Here is a 16,205-nt window from a genome sequence, read left to right on the forward strand (position 1 = left end):
TACAGTAGCAAAAGACCTTGTTAACAAATTGACAGTTGAGAGTGTTGCTTTACTTTACTACTAGACAACCCATCATTACCAATTCATCATTAATAAAGGTATGTGGGGGTGTGGCATTATGTAGCGCCTAGATCCTGATCTTGGATCAGTTTAGCATTTTCTCCTATAGGATTGGAGGGAAAGCTGTATCTAGGGAAAACCTCACCCTGGAGCATACCGTATGTGTGCAGGTGACCATTCAACCTACCTTATGAGGTCCTGACCGTGCAGGTGCAGAGGGTGCTGCTGGTAGTGACCAAACACCTCAAACACGATGGGCTTGGTTTTGATGTACTCAATGAACGACTCAGTCACCTCCACTGAAATCTACATAACAGGAGGGAATGGGAAAATGAGTCAGTTTTGGGTCATGTTTCTATACCTTTGTGTATGTGTATGTGTGTGGTGTGTACGTGAGTGTGCGTTGTGCATGCACTCACATTCTGGACGTGATAGAAGCCCAGAGGAGTTCCTTTCCCACTGTTTTTCAGAGGCTCTGTGGAGAAGGCTTCGTCGTGACGATGGAGGAAACTGAGGAGCCAACAGATGATGCTTGATTATCACAAATAATAATACTGCACATAAGTAAACTGTTACTAAAAGGTCTATACAAATGAAAGCCGACAGGTATGATTCCTGATGCTGTTGTTATGACTTGTGTTTAACACCCTACCCTTATAAGGTCTTATTACCATCCTCTCATAACGATCCTGACTAAATAACAGCCATTTGGAATTAGTTACATATCACATAAGCCTTATAACATATTAGAAGAAGACATCATAAAGGCTCATACATGCTTATAACGAGTATTAAACCATTATACCTGTCGACCTTAAGTGTCATCAGTACTTCTGTTACACACACACACACTTCAAAAGTTTTGGGTCACTTAGAAATGTCCTCATTTTGGAAAGAAAAGCACATTTTGTGACAATTAAAATAACATCAAATTGATCAGAAATACAGTGGAGACATTCTTAATGTTGTAAATTACTATTGTAGCTGGAATCAGCTGATTTTATGGAATATCTACAGTTGAAGCCAGAAGTTAGCATACACCTTACCCAAATACTTTCAAACTCAGTTTCACAATTCCTGACATTTAATCCTAGTAAAAATTCCATGTCTTCAGTCAGTTAGGCTCACCACTTATTTTAAGAATGTGGAATGTCAGAATAATAGTAGAAAGCATGATTTATTTCAGCTTTTATTTATTTCATCACATTCCCAGTGGGTCAGAAGTTTACATACACTCAATTAGTATTTGTTAGCATTGCCTTTAAATTGTTTAACTTTGGTCAAACGTTTCAGGTAGCCTTCCACAAGCTTCCCACAATAAGTTCGGTGAATTTTGTCCCATTCCTCTCATGACAGAGCTGTTGTAACGGAGTCAGCTTTGTTGGCCTCCTTGCTCGCACGTCCTTTTTCAGGTCTGCCCACACATTTTCCATAGGATTGAGGTCAGGGATTTTTGATGTCCACTCCAATTCCTTGACTTTGTTGTCCTTAAGCCATTTTGCCACAACTTTGGAAGTATGCTTGGGGTCATTGTCCATTTGGAAGACCCATTTGCAACCAAGCTTGAACTTCCTGACTGATGTCTTGAGATGTTGCTTCAATATATTCACATAATTTTCCATCCTCGTGATGCCATCTATTTTTTTTTAAAAGTGCACCAGTCCTTCCTGCAGCAAAGCACCCCCACAACATGATGCTGCCACCCTCGTCCTTCACGGTTGGAATGACGTTCTTCGGCTTGCAAGCCTCCCCCTTTTTCCTCCAAACATAACAATGGTCATTATTGCCAAACAGTTCTATTTTTGTTTCATCAGACCAGAGGACATGTCTCCAAAAAGTATGATCTTTGTCCCCATGTGCAGTTGCAAACCGTAGTCTGGCTTTTTATGGCGGTTTTGGAGCAGTGGCTTCTTCCTTGCTGAGCAGCCTTTAAGGTTATGTCGATATAGGAAGCGTTTTACTGAGGATATAGATACTTTTGTATCTGTTTTCCTCCAGCATCTTCACAAAATCCTTCGAGTTGTTCTGGGATTGATTTGCACTTTTCACACCAAAGTACGTTCATCTCTAGGAGACAGAACGCAGTATGACGGCAGTGTGGTCCCATGGTGTTTATACTTGCATACCATTGTTTGTACAGATGAACGTGGTACCTTCAGGCGTTTTGAAATTACTCCCAAGGATGACCCAGACTTGTGGAGGTCTACAATTTTCTGAGGTCTTGGCTGATCACTTTTGATTTCCCCATGATGTCAAGCAAAGAGGCACTGAGTTTGAAGGTAGGCCTTGAAATACATCCACAGGTACACCTCCAATTGACTCAGACTTGACAGTCTGTTGTCCTCAGAAATGAAGGCTATTCCATTCGAAAAATTTCCAAGAAACTTAAGATCTTGTACAACGCTGTGTCCTACTTCCTTCACAGAACAGCGCTCTTCAACAGTGAAGAGGCAACTCCGGGATGCTGGCCTTCTCGGCAGAGTTCCTCTGTCCAGTGTCGGTGTACTTTTGCCCATCTTAATCTTTTATTTTTATTGGCCAGTCTGAGATATGTTTTTTCTTTGCAACTCTTGCCTAGAAGGCCAGCATCCCGGAGTTGCCTCTTCACTGTTGACGTTGAGACTGGTGTTTTGTGGGTACTATTTTATGAAGCTGCCAGTTGAGGACTTGTGAGGCGTCTGTGTTCCTCAAACAAGACACTCTAATGTACTTGTCCTCTTGCTCAGTTGTGCACCGGGGTCTCCCACTCCTCTTTCTATTCGGGTTAGAGCCAGTTTGCGCTGTTCTGTGACGGGAATATTTTTGATTTCTCAGAACAAGAATAGACTGATGAGTTTCAGAAGAAAGTTATTTGTTTCTGGACATTTTGAGCCTGTAATTGAACCCACAAATGCTGATGCTCCAGATACTCAACTAGTCTAAATGTGGCCAGTTTTATTGCTTCTTTAATCAGAAAAACAGTTTTCAGCTGTGCTAACATAATTGCAAAAGGGTTTACTAATGATCAATTAGCCTTTTAAAATGATAAACTTGGATTAGCTAACACAATGTGCCATTGGAACACCGGAGTGATGGTTGCTGATATGTAGATATTCCATAAAAAATCTGCTGTTTCAAGCTGCAATAGTCATTTACAACATTAACAATGTCTATACTGTATTCCTGATCAATTTGATGTTATTTTAAATGGACAAACAAGGACAATTCTAAGTGGCCCCAAACTTTTGAACGGTCACACACACACACACACACTTTGACAACAGCCCTGATCCTAGATCAGTATGGCAGCGGTGTGCGTGTGCTCCGTAGCCTGCGAGGTTGATCTGAGGACAGATCTGATGATAGCCGATCAACTCACTTGAACTGGCAGAAGATGTCGGCATACTCTGGGAGAATGCCGCTGGCTTGGAGCACGGTCACACGGAAGGTAAAGATACTGCCCACCTCCAGTTGGTCGGCCAGTCCTTCTTCTCGACTAAGCTTAGGGTCAACCAAGTTCCCCTGAACCAGCTTCAGGTCTGTCACAAAACACCCACAGCAAAGGGTTAGAACATGCTGTGGACAGGTACATACCAGGATGAACACAATGCAAAAATATTGTGTGTTATCCTCAATTTTCATACATTTACTTTTCTCCCAATTTCATTATATCCAATTGGTAGTTACAGTCTTGTCCATAGGGGATTTGCAGCAATGGGACTCGGGAGAGGCGAAGATCGAGAGCCATGCTTCTTGACACACTTCTCGCTTAACCTGTAAGCCATCCGCACCAATCTGTCGGAGGAAACGCCGTCCAACTGGAGTCGCTAGAACGTGATGGGACAAGGACATCCCCGGCCGGCCAAACACTCCCCTAACCCATACGACGCTGGGCCAATTGTGTGCCGCCTCATGGGTCTCCCGATCACGGCCTACTGTGACACAGCCTGGGATCGAACCAGGGGCTGTAGTGACGCCTCAAGCACTGCGATGCAGCACCACTCGGGAGGCCAGGATTTTAGTGTTTTATTGATAGAGACAGGTATAACGGGAAGGGGGATGTGGGTAGATGCACAGGTGAGAAGGCTGGTAGGGCCGTGATTCTATTCAACGCAGGCAGGGGGACCATACATGTGCCAGAGACAGCGGCTTTAACTGCTAGACCAACTCTCTCTACTTCCCTCCATATTTTTCGCTCTCCCTCTCCTCCTTCCCTCTTTACTTACAGTTCAACAGCTCAATAAAGTGCACAATGAAAGGAAGGTTTATGGTCAAAGTTTATTATGTTTTTCTATCAAATGGCTTATGTGGACTATTGTAAATTCCTTCACAGGGAAACTAGATATGACTGCACCAACCAGATGTCACTTTACACCCAGAGTTTCACATTAGCCAAAAACGTTTTATTTGTTATTTAACTAGGCAAGTCAGTTTTTACTTACAATGACAGCCTAGGAACAGTGGGTTAACTGCCATGTTCAGGGGCAGAAAGACAGATTTTTAGCTAGTCAGCTCAGGTATTCGATCTAGCAACCTTGCGGTTACTGGCCCAATGCTCTAACCACTAGGCTACCTGCTGCCTCGTGACCTTTAGTAATTTAAATCTATTTGATTTTTATGACTGAAGGCCGTTTCCAACTCTTGTATCAACCTATTTCAATTCATCCTCCGCCACCAGCGTTTCCCCCATCATTGTAGAGGCGGGACGCCATCCACCCTCCCCCGCCTACAAACATTTGGTTGAAAATGTTGGTTTAAGAGGCCCTGGATGCTAATTTGGGTGCCTTTGCAGAGCCCTACCTGGAAAATAATTTAGGGACAACACTGTCTGCCACGATTAATTCCCACTCAATTCAAGCCATTGGCCGGCGAGATGTAGGCCTAATACGAATGAGAGGAGAGGGTCTTGGAGCTGCGCCGGTCTCTCCTTCCTTACCCATGTCATTGATTCTGTTCTGCTCCTCTGAGGGGGTGATGATCTCTGAACTCTGACCCTGGCCCTCCACGAAGCGCAGCTCTTCCAGAGACAGGCCAGAGCAGGTCATGACTGTGGAAGGAAAGTCATTCTGATGGGAGGGAGGGAGAGAGAGAAAGACAGAGGGAGTGGATATTAGCATATAGCTGCTTTGATAGTGAACATTTCAAGAAAAAAAAAACACTGAGAAAATGTTGCTGATTAAAAGACACGTTTATTGGGAGGTGTATGGAATGTAGAAAAGATTAAGCCTAGTCCTAGACTAAAAAGCACTTTCAATGGAGAATCCCCATTGAACAGGACTAGGCTCAATCTGTGTTCGGGAAATCGGCTATAACAAAAAAAAAAAAAGAGTTTGTCTGACGTGGCCTTACCTTTTTGAAGTATTCGTCGTCAAAGGATATCTTGGCAGTTCCCGACTGTCTCACTCCTGACCCGTAGTCTGGGGCCTCCTCGTCAGCTACAAAGACACGTTTTACAAGTCATTGTCATCGCGTTCGTCAGCCCCAGTTATTAACGTGGTGTGTTGACAAGAGCAGACTCGTCTCTTCAAAGAGCACAAAGCAGTCGACTCTGGGAATTCTCTCTCAGGACGCAAGAAAACCGAGGGCCTTTCAACATTTCTTCCAGTCATTCTGATTCATTGTAGAGTTAGATCTGGTATTTTCTTGTATAAAATTGTTTTGTTGTGGTTTTAGTGAATGTGGTCTGTGATTAGGGAGCCTTGTCGCATTTTGTACACACATTGTTACATTCTACCTGGATACATACTCAAGGAGCAGGATTGGACAATTATGTGACAGTATATAAGATACTAATACTAATCACAATGAGTCTCAGAGTAGGAGTGCTGATCTAGGACAAGTTTGCCATTTAGATAATGGACAGGGGGACCTAATCCTACATCAGCACTCCTCCTCTGAGACGCTTTGTGAATACAGGCCCGGGTATGAATCTTGTCAAAGAGGGTGTGTGTAGAGAGAAATAGAGAGAGATGGAGCAGTACGTACCAGCGATGGCTTGGACACCGACACGCAGGAAACCACGGACATCGCCCTTCTCCGTCACTATGGCGACACGATGGACCAGGGGCACGGGGTAGAGCAGGTTGCTCAGGTACACAAAGGCTCTATGGGGGAAGGAGGGGTGAGAGAGGTGAGGATCTGACCCTACAAGCCCCTATTGGGGTCTGCTTTTGCCTCACAAGGCTTGGTCAAATGAATTTATATTTGTCAATAAAAAAGGTGACGCGGATATTTCATTACTTTCTTCATTTGAACGTGGTAACATTTAGTTAAAGGGTTCATAAGAAGTTCATAGCACATAACATACTGCATCAGTAAACCGTATACTGCTTATGAGTGCTGTATCTATGGGTTATAAATATACAATGTTATGGAGTCCTTATGTAGGTAGCTCTTCAAGTGTCTTTTAGAGGCATTCCTAACATCCACTGGTCAAGAAACGAAACTAAGTGAACATTTTACTGAAGCGGAAGTTAGGGTTGAACCCTTAATGAATTAATAGGTATTTAAATGAATTTGACCATAACTCAATGACAGTACAGAAGGCCCTAAAGAAGTTAAGCTTGATCCATCTGCGTCATGACAATACATCCTAGTCACATGGAAGGGGTGTAATATGAGATCTAATGAGCCAATAGCCAATCACTGACTCAATTGACATTTGTGCAAGGCCGAGAGGCACACTTTTAGTTACAATCATCAGATGATCACTGAAGTGATTGAGGTCATGTTCCAAATGGCACCCTATTTACTACATAGGGCTCTGGTCACAAGTAGTGCACTATGGGACCTTGTCAAAAGTAGGGCATTGTATAGGGAAAAGGGGTGCCATTTGGGATGCGACCTTATGGTAAACTCAGAAATGCATTATATCACAAATTAAGAGATATTTCAGAATAGACAAACACAAAAATAGACAAACTGCTAAAATGATAGACAACTGATATTGCAAAAATAAAAACAAATCTCTTTCAGCCATGTTGTTGAATGGTAAAACAGCAATACTAGCTAAATTGAAATGCAGCAGTCAGAGTCGACTCGCTTGTTATGTCGACGGGCTTTAGTCACACATTGACGTGTTGTTGCTTTGTGGGGGTTGATTTGCAGCGCTCCCGTTGCCCTAACTCTCCCCCTCCCTGTGCAGGAGAACTCAATGCTGAGGCGAAGGAGAGAGGAGAAATATATCTCAAATATCTTTAGTCATGATGACGCAGGTAGGGCTGTTAACAGGACAGACTGGCTGGGCCTGCATCGATCTGCCGTCTGACTCCGAGTCTGGATCCCAAATGACACTCTGTTGCCTACATAGCGCACAAATTTTGATCCCTATGGGTACTGGTCAAAAGTAGTGCACTATATAGAGAACAGGGTGCCATTTGGGATGCAGCCAGACTAGATGCGGTGGCTATGACATCTGAAATACAAACGGAGTTGATTCAGATGTACTATAAATACATATGTGTAGTATTTCTTTTTACCACTAAGGTTATTTACTTGATATCATTAATGTGAATTTCAAATCAGTATCACCTCCACTCCTACAATTATTAACGTCATCATTGTTATTATATGGATAATTGATATCATTGCCATTGTATCACACATACAGTACCAGTCAGAAGTTTGGACACACCTACACATTGAAGGGTTTTCCTTTCATTTTTCACTATTATTCTACAATGTAGCAAATAGTAAAGAATAAAGAAAAACCCTTCAATGAGTAGGTGTCCAAACTTTTGACTGGTACTGTATGCTGTTAACAAATATGACTACGGACATTGAAAAGAAAGCAAAGCAAAATACAATTCAAATAAAAAATAATAAAATAAGGTAATGAAAAATAAACACCAAAACAAATAGACAATGAATTAACCACTACAGATACCACAAAAACAGATGAGTTGTAGGGTGAAGTCACCCCTACTGTATACTGGGTCAGTTTAGCATTTTCTCCGCTAATGAGGATTGGGGGAGGGAAAGCTAATCCTAGATCTGTACATAGTGGAAACTTCACCCGGGAGCAGAAAATGGTGGCATCTGGAGCGGAGCGGTATTAAGCCATAGAAATAGAATGTCATAGAATGACATTCTATATCTACAGATGAAACAACACGCCTGGAGGATGACGGTGCTGGCTCTATTCTAATTCTAGAATATTCTACTCTGCCTGCCTTGATTCTAAATGAGGCCTTACAAATAAGACACTGCTCCATAGCAGTGTGACACATTATGCTTCTTTTCAGTCTACCATCTTGCAGAATGCAATACATAGAAAAGGGTTAGGTCCCAAATGGCACCCTATTCCCTACACACTACTTTAAAAAAAAACAGCAATAAAGACAGTAGTGCACTTTATAGGGAATAGGATGCCATTTGGGATGCAACTGAGGAGACATGTCTCAGATATCCTTGCATCATTGACACTGAGGGGATGTTAGAGACTCACAGTATGAATAAGTGATAACTTGTTTCTATGCTTTATAGGTTGTGTCAGACTAAAACCTCCATGGCCTGAAAAAAAATTAAACCTCACAAACACTTAGTTCAGAGCACTCAATTCAATGAATGAGACATTTGAAAAAACCCAACAGTTTGAGGTGTAAGTGGACTACTCAGCACACAAGATAATTTTGATGGGTGGGAATACGTATCAATTATATCATCAGCCCTATAAATCGTATATGGTAGCCAAATAATGAAAAGACGCCTTTAGTACCTCCAAAGCTACGCTTCACAGTGCTAACTATCACACACCCCCCTTATGGGGAATCAATGCATGACTAAGTGAAAACTCTACTTATAGTGAGCTGCAAAAGTATTGGGACAGTGACACATTTGTGGTTTTGGCTCTGTACTCCAGCACTTTGGATTGGAAATGATACAATGACGTTAAAGTGCAGACTGTCAGATTTAATTTGAGGGTGAACCGTTTAGAAATTACAGAACTTTTTGTACATAGTCACCCCATTTTAGGGGACCAAAATTATTGGGACTTATTCACTTATATTTGTATCAAAGTAGTAAAAAGTTAAGTATTTGATCCCATATTCATAGCACGCAATGACTACATCAAGCTTGTGACTCCAAATGTGTTGGATGCATTTGCTGTTTGTTTTGGTTGTGTTCCAGATTATTTTGTGCCCAATAGAAATTAATGGTAAATAATGTACTGTGCCATTTGAGTCACTTTTATGATAAATAAGAATATAATATGTGCCATGAACCCTTCTACATTAATGTGGATGTTACCATGACTACAGACAATACTGAATGAATAGTGAATAATGATGAGCAAGAAATGTACAGTTGCACAAATATTATACCCCCAAGACATGCAAACCTCTCAATAACGGAAGGTTAGCATTTTTGGGGGAGTATGATATTTGTGCGTCTGTAAGTCATTGTATCATTTCAAATCCAAAGTGCTGGAGTACAGAGCCAAAACAAACAAAATATGTACTGTTCCAATACTTGGAGCTCACTGTATGTGGACTAAGTGAACATTGAATTTAAGTTTAAGTTAGTATTTGCCCCTGAGTGAAATGAGCCAGCACTCTTCTCCCCCACCCCCTCTTCCAGAGCCTGTGTAAATGTCACATGTGACACGGTCACAAAATGACTGACATGGTGGTTCAGATCATCATCATCATCATCATCATCATCATCATGGGTGGTCACCAACCTTCCCACCAGTATGAACCAGGGGGAGCGGTCGTAGAAGGGATCCTGGCCGTCGCTGAAGATATCCGAGCCCTCCTCGGTGCCAGCGTCTGAGCTGGTGTCGTCAACGAACGCCTCGTCATCCAAGTAGTCCGACATCTCGCTCTGTCGCTCGTCCGCCAGCTCTGTGATGTCTGAGTCGGCCGTGGAGAAGGTGGGTGAGGGCGTGCGGTCGGCCAGCCGCTGCTCGTTGACGCAGCCATGGAAGATGGGGGAGCTAAGGGGGAGGGAAGGGTACAAGGGGAGGGCCGGGAGGGTGATGGGATGCAGGGAGGCAAGCAGCCAAGTGAAGTTAACAATGGAGAGAGTTATAGTTTGGCTTGAGTAGATTGTACTGTAATGTGAAAGACTGACTTGAAGGTTAAAGTCTGTCATGGTGCACAGTTGGAGAGGGATACACTGGTCTCATTTGGTAGAGCACGTCGCTAGCAACGCCAGGGTTGTGGGTTTGAGACCAGTACGAAAAAGTTACATGTATTCAGTCACTACTGTAATTTGCTCTGGATCAGAGCAAATTGCTAAAATATATATTGTTGACACTGTCCATATTGATAAAGTTATGTGAACAAGAGAAACAGCATTTGAATTATAAGAACAAAAGCTTACTTACATTTGTTAGTAGTCTAGTGTTAACTTTACGACTAGTACTAGTCTTATTTAACTGAAACACTACATCACAGGAAACACAAACAGAATTGTTACAACAATTGTTTTTGTACAAAAACATAAGGCGTAGACATAGTGGTTAGTAACAAAACAAGGACATACTGTATACATGAAATGACATTGATAAAATTAAAGAAAAATAAATAAAATCACCAAATGAAAATAACAAATGAAAAGTGAAATGCTGTAAGGGTCCAAAAAAAACAAAAAGAACATCATAAGGGCACAGAATGTACGCTATCAACATAAAACATAAATGAAACGTGCTTATTGAAAGATGTGAAATAATTAAAACATGAGGCTATAAGGACAGAAAATGAAACAATCCAACAGCACAGACATAAAAATGAATAATGGAATCGCGGAAGTGTAAATGGATTCCATTTCATGAATGAAAGCTCCTCAAAACAGCTGAGGGTATCCGTCCACATAACAAAACCAACCGCTTTGCTTTTCAACTCCATAAAGCAACTCTTTTACATCTAAATTACCCAACCAAAGACAGCAGAAGTGACAAATAGAAGCCAAACAAGAAAAATTGAACAAAGGAATTGTTTTAGCCAGTGTTGTGTCGTTACGTACCTCCCCACCAATTTGAACCAATGAAAGCGGTCATAGAAGGGGTCATTTCCAGTCAAAGCCCCCTCGTTGTCGTCCTGATTGGAGGAAGCCATTTCCCCGGCGCGGTCGTACATCTCTCTCATCTGGTCCAGCCTCTGCCTGCAAATCACATCAGAGTTCCACTTAGACCACAGTTTCGCTTCATTCCACTGATACCGTTTTCCCATCACCCTATTGTGCCAACCTGAACAGTACTGAACTGCCGTGGATATTTTCTCTCCACCTTTTCCTTTCCAGCACGGTCCACACCAGCAACTATGGTATACGAATATGAAACCAGGCTAACGCGGTAAAGCTTGGCTCAGTTCTGCTTAGCCAAGTAGTGTGAACAGTTCATTATTATTCTAACTTTTTAACCGTTATTTTGTCAGCGAGTCATGTTAAGACCAAGGTCTCTTTCACCCAATACATCGAATAAATATAGACTTAGGTTACATCAGAGGGCCAAACAACCTTCTGGTAGAGAATGCAGTCGTGTACTAAACTAGTCGCCCGTAATAAAACGAAGAGCGCTATGGTAAAATGCATCGAACGGCTTTAATGAAGTGGCAGCTGCGTTCATATATAGAACATGTCAGTTAGAACATGTTAGTATTTAGTCTTGTCCCATCGCTGCAACTCCCATACGGACTCGGGAGAGGCAAAGGTCGAGAGCCATGCGTCCTCCGAAAACACGACCCTGCCAAGCCCGCACAGCTTCTTGACACTGCTCGCTTAACCCAGAAGCCAGCTGCACCAAAGTGTCGGGGGAAAAAAAACCTTCCAACTGGCGAACGTGTCAGAGTGCATGCGCCCGGCACGCCACGCTACAGCGCGAAGGGACAAGGACATCCCGGCCGGCCAAACCCTCCCCGAACGACACTGGGCGCCGCCTCATGGGTCTCCTGGTCTCCCGGCTGCGTCACAGCCCGGGATCGAACCTGGGTCTGTTGTGACGCCTCAAGCACTGCGATACAGTGCCTTAGACTACTGCACCACTCGGGAGGCAATTCTCAGCTTCAAAACTAACTCTTCAATATGCTTTTTAAAGACAGCTTTTCGTCTATCCAGATGATCAGATATTTGTAGGTCAGGACACGATCAATGTGGGCACCATCCAAAGTACATATGCTTAACCTGTTCAACCTATGGGGGCGCTATGTCATTATTGGATAAAAAGACGTGCCCGTTTTAAGCGCAATATTTTGTCACGAAAAGATGCTCGACTATGCATGGAATTGACAGCCTTGGAAAGACAAAACTCTGACGTCTCCAAAACTGCAAAGATATTATCTGTGAGTGCCCCAGAACTAATGCAACAGGCGAAACCAAGATGAAGTTTCATACAGGAAATGCCCCAGATTCTGAAGGCGCTGTGTTCCAATGTCTCCTTATATGGCTGTGAATGCACCAGGAATGAGCCTGCGGTTTCTATCTATTCCCCGAGGTGTCTGCAGCATTGTGACGTGTTTGTAGGCATATCATTGGAAGATTGACCATAAGAGACTACATTTACCTGGTGTCCCGCCCGGTGTCCTGTGTGCGTAATCTGTAGGTCCATGCGCATTCCATTTCTTCAGAAGAGAAAGTAAACTGCCACGATGGATTTTATCGTCGATAGATATGTGAAAAACACCTTGAGGATTGATTCTAAACATCGGTTTGCCATGTTTCTGTCGATATTATGGAGTTAATTTGGAAAAAAGTTCGCGTTTTAATGACTTAATATATATATATTTTTTTTCCCTCCCCAAATGTGATGAACAAAACGGAGCGATTAGTCGACACAAATAGTATTTTTTGTAAAAACGGAACATGTGCTATCTAACATAGTCTCCTCATTGAAAACATCTGAAGTTCTTCAAAGGTAAATGATTTTATTTTAATTCTTTTCTGGTTTTTGTGGAAAATGTTGCATGGTGAAAGAGGCATAATACTATGCTAGGCTATCAATACTGTTACACAAATGCTTGTTTAGCTATGGTTCAAACGCATATTTTGAAAATCTGAGATGACAGTGTTGTTAACAAAAGGCTAATAAGCTTGAGAGCAAATAGATTCATTTAATTTCATTTGCGATTTTCATGAATAGTTAACGTTGTGTTATGCTAATGAGCTTGCAGATAGATTTACACAATCCTGGATACAGGTTTTTTTTCGTAGCTAAACGTGACGCAGAAAACGGACCGATTTGTCAACACAAATAATATTTTTTGTAAAAACGGAACATTTGCTATCTAACTGAGAGTCTCCTCATTGACAACATCTGAAGTTCTTCAAAGGTAAATTATTTTATTTGAATCCTTTTCTGTTTTTTTGTGAAAATGTTGCCTGCTGAATGCTAACGCTAAATGCTAACGCTAAATGCTACGCTAGCAATCAATACGGTTACACAAATGCTTGTTTTGCAATGGTTGAGAAGCATATTTTGAAAATCTGAGATGACAGTGTTGTTAACAAAAGGCTAAGCTTGAGAGCAAATAGATTAATTTCATTTAATTTGCGATTTTCATGGTAATGAGCTTGAGGCTGTAGTCACGATACCGGATCCGGGATGGCTCGACGCAAGAAGTTAAAGTTATTTTTATGCGCTCTATTGTGTCCTGCTCTATTGTGTGCTGATTGTCAGACAGATTTTTTTACCAATGGACTACCTTTGAATTAGTAGAGTGATCCACAGTATCGAAGGCCTTTGACAGGTTAATGAAAAGGGCAGCACAATGTTGCCTTACAATTTACAACATCATTTATAACAAGTGAAGCAGCAGAGACGCTGTGACCTGGTCTAAAATTCGACTGATACATTTCAAAGATAAGACCTTAGCTGAGAATTAATCAAGGATTCTAACATTTTAGCTCAGCAAGAACGTTTTGTAATAGGGCGATAGTTATTTAGGTCACAAAGAGTCACCACCTTTGTGAAGGGGTAGTACATGGGCCACCTTCCAAACCTTGGGGATAGTACCAGATATAATCGTCAGGTAAAAAATATGGGTTAATGATTCTGCAATCAAAAATGGAGGACAAACATTTTAGAGCCAACTCAACTCAGGGCCTTGAATACAGGAGACCCTAAATAAGTGCGTAACAAGTTGTGTACAAACCCGAGGAGAACATTTTAAAAAGTTTATATTCTTATTTAAACAGGGATTAATTTTTTTGCGGTTTGGTATCTCTAATACATACTATGGGACAATGATCTCTGACAAATGCAAAGACTAATTTCATATGCAAAAACATTATGGGGGTTATTTTCACATTTATAATCGTGGGTTTTGAGATCAATTGAGTCAGGTTAAAATCAATGCACATACACTTTAGTTTATCAGATACAGCACCAATATAACTGGAGTGCTGATCTAGGATCACTTTTGCGTTTTAGATACCAATGAATAGTATATGGACAGGTGTGACTTGATCCTAGATCAGCGAGCGTTGTGAATATAGGCCCTGTACCCTTTACCATACACCTCCCTTAAGAATGCAAAGAGGGATGGCATCACGGATATCATAAGTGGGCATGAAAATCAAGGTAAGCTGTGGCAATATCATATGAATCCAAATCAACTCAATGCAGGAAGTGAATTGAAACCTGTGTAATTGATCATCTTAACATCCAAAGTACTGGGCAATTTCCAGTTTTTAAACTGAATTTCAACCCCCTTTGCTAAAATGACTGTAGCTGACCCAGGATTGACCCCAGAATCAACTAATTTACTACTTTAGGAGACCAGGGTTGTTTGTGTTCATTAGGGACTAAATGGAAGAAAATGGAGAGACTACCTAGAATTGCCCAATAAGAAACACTCATTTAAATTTTCTGTTGCAAAACGATTTTGCTACAGTGTGCCCTAATGAACATGACCCAGGGTCTTACTTGAGCTTCTCCAGGGACCAGTAGTGCGTGGCGCCATTCTTCAGGTCCTGTATCTCAACAGCCACCACGGTGCGGGGGAACGGGCGTGAGTCGCGCTCCTTCTCCAGCTCGGGGGGCGAAAGCTCCGGGGGAAGTGGTGAGTACAGGGTGTCCGTCAGCAATACGAACTGGAACTGCACCTGAAAGATGGGCGAGGTGGAGAAGGAGAGGTCAAAAAGGAAGACGGGGGTGGAGTCTGTCTGAGGTAATATGTTCAAGAAAAGAAAAGAATGCCAAAGGGCATAAAAAAATAGGAGTAGAAGCTTGTGATAAATAAAGAGCAGTAGGAAACCTGAAAGTCCTTTCCCCTCCACCAGCCTGCTCCTACAACCTGACATGTCTATACTCAGAATGGAAATCACAAGCTCCTCTAGATCGGGAAGACCATGTGTCCCCCCCAAATGGTACCCACTTCCCTATATAGTTTACTACTAGGGGTCAAAAGTAGTGCACTATGTAAGGAGCCATTTGGGACTCGCCATACAGACCGGCAATAGTACGGTGATCGCAGGCGTATCAGATTCCATATTTGCGTCCCAACTGGCACCCTATTTCCTTTTATTGTGCTTTTCTTTTAACCAGGGAGCTCTGGTCAACAGTAGTGCACGATAAAAGGAATAGGGTCCATTTGGGACGCATACCAAGGACGCATACCATCTCAAAGATCAACATCCATAATTTGAAGGGTTGTGTTCAGCATTTTCTCCTACTATCCTCTTCATGGAATGTATTGTTGCGATTGATTGATACTCATAAAACGTGAGTAATTTGAAACATTGTGGTGTCCTTCCCTGTGACATCATCTCACGTACAGTACCAGTCACAAGTTTTAGAACACCTACTCATTCAAGAGTTTTTCAATCTTTATAAAATGTTATACATTGTATAATAATAGTGAAGATATCAACACCATGAAATAACACATATGGAATGATGTAGTAACCAAAAAAGTGTTATATCAAAATCTATTTTATATTTGAGATTCTTCAAAGTAGCCACCCTTTGCCTTGATGACAGTTTTGCACACGCTTGGCATTCTCTCAACCAGCTTCATCAGGAAGTCACCTGGAATGCATTTAAATTAACAGGTGTGCCTATTTAAAAGTTAATTTGTGGAATTTCTTTCCTTCTTAATGTGTTTGAGCCAATTGGTTGTGTTGTGACAAGGTAGGGTTGGTATACAGAAGATAGCCCTATTTGGTAAAATACCAAGTCCATATTATGGCAAGAACAGCTCAAATAAGCAAAGAGAAATTACAGTCCA

At 41.9% G+C, this 16,205-nt stretch overlaps 1 protein-coding gene across 19 annotated transcripts in view; it reads right to left on the bottom strand.

Moving 5' to 3' along the window:
• kif1b (kinesin family member 1B) overlaps window positions 1-16,205 on the bottom strand; it is a 111,180-nt gene that overhangs the window by 16,452 nt on the left and 78,523 nt on the right. For 15 of the 19 annotated variants that reach the window (XM_065020721.1, XM_065020724.1, XM_065020723.1 and 12 more), the window contains 9 exons: window positions 14,903-15,081; window positions 11,008-11,145; window positions 9,722-9,976; window positions 6,025-6,143; window positions 5,389-5,474; window positions 4,976-5,105; window positions 3,419-3,578; window positions 480-570; window positions 248-366 (listed from right to left, as the gene is read on the bottom strand). In XM_065020721.1, coding sequence (XP_064876793.1) covers window positions 248-366; window positions 480-570; window positions 3,419-3,578; window positions 4,976-5,105; window positions 5,389-5,474; window positions 6,025-6,143; window positions 9,722-9,976; window positions 11,008-11,145; window positions 14,903-15,081 — 1,277 coding nt within the window. The remainder of the gene's footprint in view (window positions 1-247; window positions 367-479; window positions 571-3,418; window positions 3,579-4,975; window positions 5,106-5,388; window positions 5,475-6,024; window positions 6,144-9,721; window positions 9,977-11,007; window positions 11,146-14,902; window positions 15,082-16,205) is intronic. The other 4 variants (XM_065020729.1, XM_065020732.1, XM_065020734.1 and 1 more) reach the window with 1 other exon arrangement.

Source organism: Oncorhynchus nerka, linkage group LG7 (genome assembly GCF_034236695.1).
Source record: "Oncorhynchus nerka isolate Pitt River linkage group LG7, Oner_Uvic_2.0, whole genome shotgun sequence".
Lineage (NCBI taxonomy): Eukaryota > Metazoa > Chordata > Actinopteri > Salmoniformes > Salmonidae > Oncorhynchus > Oncorhynchus nerka.